Source organism: Vulpes lagopus, chromosome X (assembly GCF_018345385.1).
Source record: "Vulpes lagopus strain Blue_001 chromosome X, ASM1834538v1, whole genome shotgun sequence".
Classification (NCBI taxonomy): domain Eukaryota; kingdom Metazoa; phylum Chordata; class Mammalia; order Carnivora; family Canidae; genus Vulpes; species Vulpes lagopus.
The window spans coordinates 854,718-863,309 of NC_054848.1; the positions used below are offsets into that span (position 1 = coordinate 854,718).

General features: G+C 66.6%; 1 protein-coding gene across 1 annotated transcript; it reads right to left on the reverse strand.

Moving 5' to 3' along the window:
• Positions 1-1,202: 1,202 nt before the first annotated feature.
• Positions 1,203-4,699, reverse strand: SLC25A6 (solute carrier family 25 member 6). Its single transcript, XM_041740956.1, has 4 exons — positions 4,460-4,699; positions 2,927-3,413; positions 2,237-2,377; positions 1,203-1,783 (listed from the first exon to the last, which is right to left on the reverse strand). The coding sequence occupies exons 1-4, from the start codon at positions 4,568-4,570 to the stop codon at positions 1,626-1,628; spliced, it is 897 nt and encodes a 298-aa protein (XP_041596890.1). The 5' UTR covers positions 4,571-4,699; the 3' UTR covers positions 1,203-1,625.
• Between the last annotated feature and the right edge of the window lie 3,893 nt (positions 4,700-8,592).

Sequence of the window (8,592 nt, forward strand, 5' to 3'; positions counted from 1 at the left end):
TTCATTCCGTGTAAGCACCCGACACGCTGAGGTGCACAGGGTGGCACGTGGGAAGCCCCGGGAGCCCGGCTGTCTCCCACCGCCGCCCAGGGGCCACGGCAGACAGCCGGCTGTATGCAAACCCGCAGATACAGGCTCCCCCCACCCCCAGGAACCAGGATCTCCCCCAGAGACCTGTGCTCCCACGTTCACTGGGGAAGGGGCCTCTGGCCCCTCCGAACCTTCCCTGCAGGGCAGTAAGCAAGCACCCTTCGTTGCAGCCGTCGCCCCGCTTGGTCTGCACCCAGCTGATGAACTGGGGTGGGGGGTGAAAGCACAGCCCCAGGGAGACAGTGACCATGGCCATGGCCCCTAAACCCCCACGGCTCAGCAGGGAGTGCCCAGGTGCCCACGGAGGCTCGTCTGTGCAGCCCGGAGGGCAAACACGGCTGGTCAACAGTGCGTAGTCCTGTCCTATGTCCTTGGAAGCTGCCTCGTGACCCCGGGCAACCCCCCAACCTCCTAATCTCAGACTGGACCCCTCCTTGCAGCAAAAACAAGGGTTTGCACTTGACCCCGGTCTCGGGAAGACCAGCCCCGCCTTCCGTGTCGTGTCCTCTCCCAGCCCGGGGGAGGGTTCAGAGCCCAGCTGGCCTTTCTACCCCAGGTCTCCCGCTTCACAGGTGGAAGCAACGGCAGGTCCAAGGTTCAGTCTGGAGACCTGTTCTCCCGCCCTCACGTGGGGGTTTCTGCACAAACAGCCGCACAGGATGCAGACCTGCCCCAGGGCGGACTTGGGCCACAGGATGTGGCTGCTGGGGCTACTTCCGGGATGTTTTTCTCAGCAGGGAGACTGGCTACACTGTGCTCCTTCACCGGGGGTGAGAGGGGATTCAGGAGGCCCCAGAGGTCCTGGCAGGTGGCACAGAATGGGAGGCTTGGGTCCATGTCCTGAAAGGTCCCTGGAACAGGGTCCGGCGCCCCAGGCTCCCTTGCACTGGCTTGTCTTCAGCACCCAAGGTGGTCTGTGGGCGGAATGAGCTGCAGATGAGCTTATTTCCATCACCTCACCAGGGTGCTAGGAATCACATCCCAGTCCCAGAAGGACTCTCCTGAGAGCAGAACGTGGCCTCCCTGACCCCGTGCATCTCCCTCCCCACTGCTCACCATGCCCGACCCCAGAGCCCACAAGGCTGCTCCGTTGAAAACAAAGCACCAGAAACTCTGTGTCCCAGTTTTTATGGTTTTGCAGCAGAATGCCCGACGTGGAACATAATTGCAAATATTCGGCTGTGCAAAAGAGAACAGTGCTTAAGTACAAATGGAGACATGATTCTTTTTTTTAAATAAATACTTAAACACAACCCGGGTCCCACAAGCACCTGGACTCTATGGTCTGAGTGGCGGAGCTGCCAGCCCAGCCCGTGGACCCACGAAGACGTCATGATTGCCCTCCCCCCGGAATCAAAACATGGAACCTGGTGCCGATGATCGATCACAATGAGCCCCCTTTGGAACCTTCCCCAGCCCTGTCTACGTGATCTGGCCGGGACAAGGACACTGGAATTTCTCGAAGATCAATGGTCCGTAACAGTTAAAAGGATTCTACTTGATTCCCTTGGCCCCCGGGTCTGGAGGAGGAATGTCTAGATGACTTTCTTCAGCTCGTCATACAGAACCAGCACGAAGGCGCCCCCCATGCCCCTCAGGACGTTGGACCACGCGCCCTTGAAGAAGGCTTTGCCCCCTTCATCTTTGAAGATCTTCCGCCAGCAGTCGACGGTCCCCTTGTACATGATGTCGGCTGTAAGAGGGACAGACAGGAGAGCTTACTGGGAGGTTACTCGGGAAAAGGGCAAAAGGAACCCAAGAAGACACAGTCCACACACCCAAACCAGATGCCACCCTCCAGGCAACCTGGATTTCTCATCGCAGGGAAAAATGAGGCTCTGCACACCAAGAGCCCCAGGTCTTGGCCGCTGCTCAGCCCACTGCTGTGGCTATAACCAAAACACCCAAACTGCAGCCCCGTGTCCACTCCTGGGATCGGTGCAAGGTCCCGGCCCAGTACCCGGCAGGGCTGCGGGGTTCTAGCGCCCCTGGATCAACAGTTACGGTCTCAAACCCTGTGAAGAGCCTCATCTCTTAGCCCTGCTTCCCATGGCCTGAGGCCACCAAAGGGCCCGTCATTCCAGGAGCTCTTGCATCTCTCACCTCCCGAGGACAAGGCGCAGTCACCAGGACCGAGACAACGTACCTCCTTTGCGCCCGGACTGCATCATCATCCGCCGCCGCACGGTGTCGAAGGGGTAGGAGACCACGCCCGCCACGGCCGTCACGGTCTGGGCGATCATCCAGCTCACCACGATGTGCGTGTTCTTGGGGTCTGGGAGCATGCCTGCGGGGTCACCAGCCAGCGTTAGGTTCCAGTGCCACAGCACAGCGGGGCAAGAGCAGTACTGCCTGCCCTGGTGCCACGTGGAGCCCCCGTGACCAAGAGGAACCACCCGCAGGGCGTAGAGTGGTCCCTGAGGCCCACGCTTAGTGCCTGGGAACGGGCTCTCTCTACAGAGAGGAACAGGCGAGCCTGGTAAGTGCATGTACCACACAAGAGGCAGTTCTGCTGCAGACACTAGCTTTCAAGGTGTGAACGGCACACCCTAATGTTCACGCTGAAAACCCCAGATACCTCGGAATAACCTCCTTTAAAAAACAGTATAAAGCGTCTTCAGAGAAGACCCTAATCCAACACCATCAACACCCTGTAAAAAATCTAAACTCAGACACACAGAAGAGGCCCATCTACACACCGAGGAGACGCCATGAACCTCAGCAACCCTGTGAACATGTGGATGTCAGACTTCCCACCCTGCAGAGTGCGGCTCTGCCAACAGCCGATCCCGGAGCCCCCGCTACACGTGCAGCCCCACACCAAGAACACACGTACCCTTGGCCGTGTCGTAGACGCCGAAGTAGGCTGCCCGGTAGATGATAATGCCCTGCACGGACACATTGAAGCCCTGGTAGAGACCCCGGATGCCGTCGGACTTGGTGATCTTCACCAGGCAGTCTCCAAGGCCCTTGAACTCCCGCTCGGTGCCTGACTTGCCGACGTCGGCTGCCAGACGGGTTCTGGCAAAATCCAGCGGGTACACGAAGCAGAGGGAGGTGGCGCCCGCGGCCCCGCCTGAGGCCAGGTTGCCGGCAAAGTACCTCCAGAACTGCGTGTGCTTGTCCACGCCCCCCAGGAAGATCTGCTTATACTTATCCTTGAACGCAAAGTTGAGGGCCTGCGTGGGGAAGTAGCGGATCACATTGGCCAGGTTGCCCCTCCAGAAGGACAGCACGCCCTGCTCCTTGGGGATGCGCACGATGCAGTCCACGATGCCCTTATACTGCTTGTCGGCGGCGATCTGCTTGCTGGCGTGCTGCACCTGCGAGACAGACGGGCAGACAGGCGCGTTAGAGGGTCCGCAAGCGGTACCAGCCAGCGTCCCCAGGGTAGGCGAGTCCCTGGAGGGGAATTCCTGCATGTGAGCACGATAGCCCCACGGGAGAGCTCACATCTGGGGTGGGGGGGGGCCTATGCCTGCAAGCTGGAACCGCTCATCCGTGCACGGGAGGAGCGCACTAGCTCGACAGGATGGGGCACAGCCCAGGACACTGGTCCCTGCAGGTCCGCACTGGTCAACCGAGCACCGGACCACACTCATTCCGGGAGGCGCTTCCCTGCAACCGCTCAACCGTGCACGGAAGGAGCGCAGTGGGTCGACAGGACGGGGCACAGCCCAGAACACTGGTCCCTGCAGGTCCGCACCGCTCATCCATGCACGGGAGCGTGCACTGGCTCGACAGGACGTGGCACAGCCCAGGACACTGGTCCCCGCAGGTCCGCACCGGCCAACCGTGCACCGGAGCGCGCTCACCCCGGGAGGCGCGTCCCTGCAAGTCGGAACCGCTCATCCGTGCACGGGAGCGCGGCCGCCGCGACAATGCTCCCGCTGCCCCCCCCCCCCGCAACAACGTCGCCAAGGACGCGTTGCAACAATGTTGCCAAGGAGGCGCCGCAACAATGTTGCCGCCAGCTCGCCGCGGGCGCAACGACTTCCCAGCGGAGCTCTCAGGCCGGAGCGGGGCGGAGCAAAGCCCCGGCCTCCATCGCAGAGGGCGCTCGCGGTCCGCTCGCCCTCGACGGTGGGCACCGCGGGGGCGAGGCCCGCGCTCCGGGTGCCGAGAGCTCGGCCGCAGCGCGCACGCGCGGAGGGATCCACGTGACGCGCGGCCGGCCCGGCCCCGGAAGCGGGCGGCGCGCGGACAAAGCGGCGCGGCCTCGCACTTCCGGCGGCCGCGGGTCCCGGTGCACGCGGCCGGGCCGCCCGGCTGTCACCCCCCCCCGCGAGCCCTCCCAGCACGCCCGGACCCCCCCCCCCCCGACGGGACCGCCGTCCCGGGTCCCCGAGCGCGCACGCGCCGCGCGCACCTGCAGCAGCAGCTTGACCCGCTCGATCGGGGCCACGGCCGTCTTGGAGATGGCGGCGGCGATGCCTCCGGCCAGGAAGTCCTTGGCAAACGAGATGGCCTGCTCCGTCATGGCGGCGGGCGGACGGCGGACGGCGGAGTGCGGGCGCGGACAGCCGGACGGACGGGCGAACCGAGGCAGGGAGGGAGGGCGCCGCTGGCTCCGCGCTGCCGCCGCCGGGACCGAAAGGACGGGGCGCCCAGCGCGCAGCCGCTAAGGGCCCGAAGCCCCGCCCCGCGCCCCCGCCCGCCGCGCCCATTGGCCGCGCCGCCCACCGACGCCCCGCCCCTTCCCGCGCGCCGCGCCCCCGCGGGCTGCCGGGAGCCGCAACGCGCCCCGCCCCGTGCCCGTCCGCGCCGCGCCCATTGGCTGCGCTGCTGCCGTTGCCCCGCCCCTTCCCGCGCGCCGGGCCCCGAGGCATGCCGGGAGCGGGACCCCGCCCATGCGCCGTGCGGCCCCGAGGGCTCGGCCGCCGCCGTGACCTTGTCAAGGTCGCCGAGGGGAAGGGGCGGCGTCGGCGGGTCCGGAGCCCGGGCTCCTTCCAGCCGCTGGCATCCCGGGCGCGCCCCGGCACACCGGGCGCGCCCCAGCACCCCGACCCCGACCCTGCGCGACCCGTCCCCCGTGTGCTGACCCCAGGTCACGTCGTGGCCCCGGCTCCTCTGGAAGACCCCAAGGTCAGGTCGAAGACCGCAAGGTCAGGTCACCTGCCACCTGCACTTCCCCCCTCTCCCAAAGCCCACAACCCCACTACTGGCCGCCCCGACCCGTCCTCACTGCAGCGCCCCGCCCCCTGACCCATGCGAACGCCCCAGACAGCCCCAGGAGCCCATGCCTGGGCCCCCCAACACCCCGCGCCCCCATGTGGGGGTGCTGCAGCCCGCTTGGACGGTGACTCGCGGCGGCGCTCGCTGCACCGGCCCATGCGGAGCCGGCCACGCATGCACCTGCGCATTCGTGCACCTGCACACGCGGCACCTGCGCACGCACGTGCACCTGTGTGTCCAGCTGCACACACAGAAGGCACCTGCACACGCACATGCACCTGTGCATTCCTGCACCTGCACACAGAGGGCACCTGTGCACACGCAGACGGCACCTGCACACGCGCGTGCACCTGTGCGTCCAGCTGCACACGCAGAAGGCACCTGTGCACACGCACATGCACCTGTGCGTCCAGCTGCACACGCAGAAGGTACCTGCACACGCACATGCACCTGTGCATTCCTGCACCTGCACACGCAGACGGCACCTGTGCACACGCAGAAGTCACCTGCACACGCACGTGCACCTGCACACACACATGCACACACCCCCCGGGCACCCCCAGGAGGGAAGCTCAAGCCCGGACACGGTGTCCTGGGAACGTTCCATTGACCTTGAACCTCTTACTGGATTGTAACCGCGCGCTCCGAGTGGAAGGTGTGTCACTCGCTGGCTTGGCGGTGGTGGGACTGCGGCCTGGGACTGCGTCTCGGGGAGGCGCCCTCAGGGCTCCGCCCGACTCCCTTTAGGCCTCCCTGTCTCTCTCCGTGTCTCTCTCCTGTCCCTGCCTCGGCTTCCCTCCTCTTCCTGCCCCCTCCCGTGCTCGCCCCACTTCTGTCCCCCTGGCAGGTAGGGAAGCCTTGAGCGGGTGGCCAGATGCCAGCAAAGCGTCGCGGAGCTTTGTGTCCTTGTCCAGTTCCCTGTGTCCTTGCGGATGCCGGCTCCGCCCGGGCCTGGCCTCCGGGAGGGGCAGGTGAGGCTCGGGCACCACGCCGGCCAAGGTGCAGGGGGGTGCTGGGGGAGCACCCAGAAGTCACTTAGAGGGCCACAGGGTCCGGGCTCACGAGGCGTCAGGGTCCGGGCGTCAGAGGTTCTGGCACATTCTGGGGGCTTCACTGGGACAGGGAGCGGGAAGGTCCCCGGAGGGTCGGGCCCCACGCTTGGTGCAGCGGCCGCGGGGGGGACCTCCAGGTGACAACAGGACGGGCCTGTCTGGGCCGGAAGGGCCAGGCACCGAGTGCCAGCGCCCCAGAGGTCCGCTGGGGGGGGGGCGCCCAGGCTGACGACTGCAACGACTTGGGACCAGCGAGGAGCTTCTCTAGAGCGTCAGGGTGGGGGGCTCCAGCCGTGAGGGACGGTTAGCATCTGCTCTCTGCTCGCTCTGAACTCCCAGCAGCCGGCTCAGCGCCCTTGGGGCCCCGGGAAGCTTCTGGAATCCGATTGCAGGAACCAACAGGAGCCCTTGCACTTAGGGCTAATTGAGGTTCAGGACATGATTTCCCTGGGGGGGGGGGGGGGCGGGTAGGCTCAGGCACTGACCTGTTTGTCCTTGGAGTGTGTGTGCAGGTGACACGGGCCCGGGCTGCACGGGAGCCGGCCCCCGGGCAGCGGGCTGAGGCACAGTAGAAACCAAGAAGCTCGTGTCCCGGGCAAGGCCACAGCCTGCACCGTCTCGCCGGGACAGGGCAGGGGTGGCAGGGAGGCAGGGCGGCCCGGGTCCTGGCAAGGGCCGTTTCCAGCCCGCGCGGGGACCCTGAGAAGCACCCCTGAGCCTAACACTGCACGGGGCGCCCTGGGTGCTCGCAGGTGCCTCACGCCGCGGCCCCACGGTGTCTGGAAAACGGGTGTGGGAATTAAACAAATAAAAGATTTTAGTAAAACTGTTTGCAAATATTGTGCCTTTCAGCTGATGGCTGAGAAGGAGGGGGTGGGCTGCGCGCTGGGGGTGGGGGTGCCTTCCCTGAGGCCCTGCCTTTAAGGAACCGGGTCAGTTGGGGCAGATGGTGCCCCCCCCCCCCCCCCCCCCCCGCCAGGAGCCCTGCGATGCCGGTGGTGTCCGGAGAGTGGTGACGAGTTCCCCGGGGGCGCTGCTTGGAGCCCTGGGGTCACACACCTGCCCAAGGACAGGCGGGGTGCGTCCAGGAATAACTGTCTCCTGCACAGGTGCTGGTGGGGGGGGCAGCCGCAGAATTCCACCCTCCAGAGCCCCCCTGGCTCCTGAAGACTAAGGCCCTTTAAAGACACGCGTGCCCGGCCCTGCTCCCCATCAGACGCCCCTAAAAAGAGCTGTATTCCCGACAAACGGAGAGGCAGGTCGTGTGGCAGCGAGGCCCCAGGTCGTGATCTCATTTTTCTGGTGTTTTGCTACCAAAAAAGACATGGGACAGCGTGTGGTGTAAGGAACCCACGGACCCTCGCGGCCTTCTGAGATGTTATCTGGCCTCTGGTTCCCAGCCGCGGCCTCGGTGGGTCGTGGGGTCGGGGCGCCAGGGGATGAGCGTGCCCAGGGGGGGCCGGTGCTGGGCCCGGGGGTCGTGGGGTCGGGGCGCCCGGGGATGTGCGCTCCCAGGGGGGGCCGGTGCTGGGCCCGGGGGTCGTGGGGTCGGGGCGCCCGGGGATGTGCGCTCCCGGGGGGGGGGCGGTGCTGGGCCCCGGGGGTCGTCGGGTCGGGGCGCCCGGGGATGTGCGCTCCCAGGGGGGGGCCGGTGCTGGGCCCGGGGTCGCCCGGGGATGTGTGCTCCCATGGGGGGGCCTCTGCTGGGCCCGGGGTCGTGGACTCGGGGCGTCAGGGTATGTGCTTTCCCAGGGGGGACTGGTGCTGGGCCCCGGGTTGTGGAGTCGGGGCGTCGGGGGCGCAGGCACAGAGCAGCGGGGGTGGGGGGGGGACACTTGGATGTTCCGAGGGGCCTGGTGAGGAGCGCGGTTGCTTCTAACCCTGCGTCCCTGAGACAAGTGGCGGCGACCGAGAGCAGGTGTGCGATGTCACCGGGTCCGTCAGCGTCACGCAGCGCGGCCACCCCAGAGGGCAGGAGGGCGCGGGACCCTGCGGGCTGCTTAGCACCAGCCCACGGCAGGGGCGGCGGACCCGGTGCAGGAGGGAGGGGCCCCGCGGTGGGAGGAGCCCGGTCACCTGCCCCAGGCCTGCGCAGGTGTTGGACGGGGTGGGAGGAGCCTGGAGGGGGTGAGAGGAGGCCGGGCCACCTGCCCCAGCCCCGCGCAGGGGTCGGACGCGGTGGGAGGGGCCTGGGTCACCTGCCCCAGGCCCACGCAGGGGTCGGACGCGGTGGGAGGGGCCTGGACGGGGCGAAAAGGGCCTGTTTCAGGGGCGC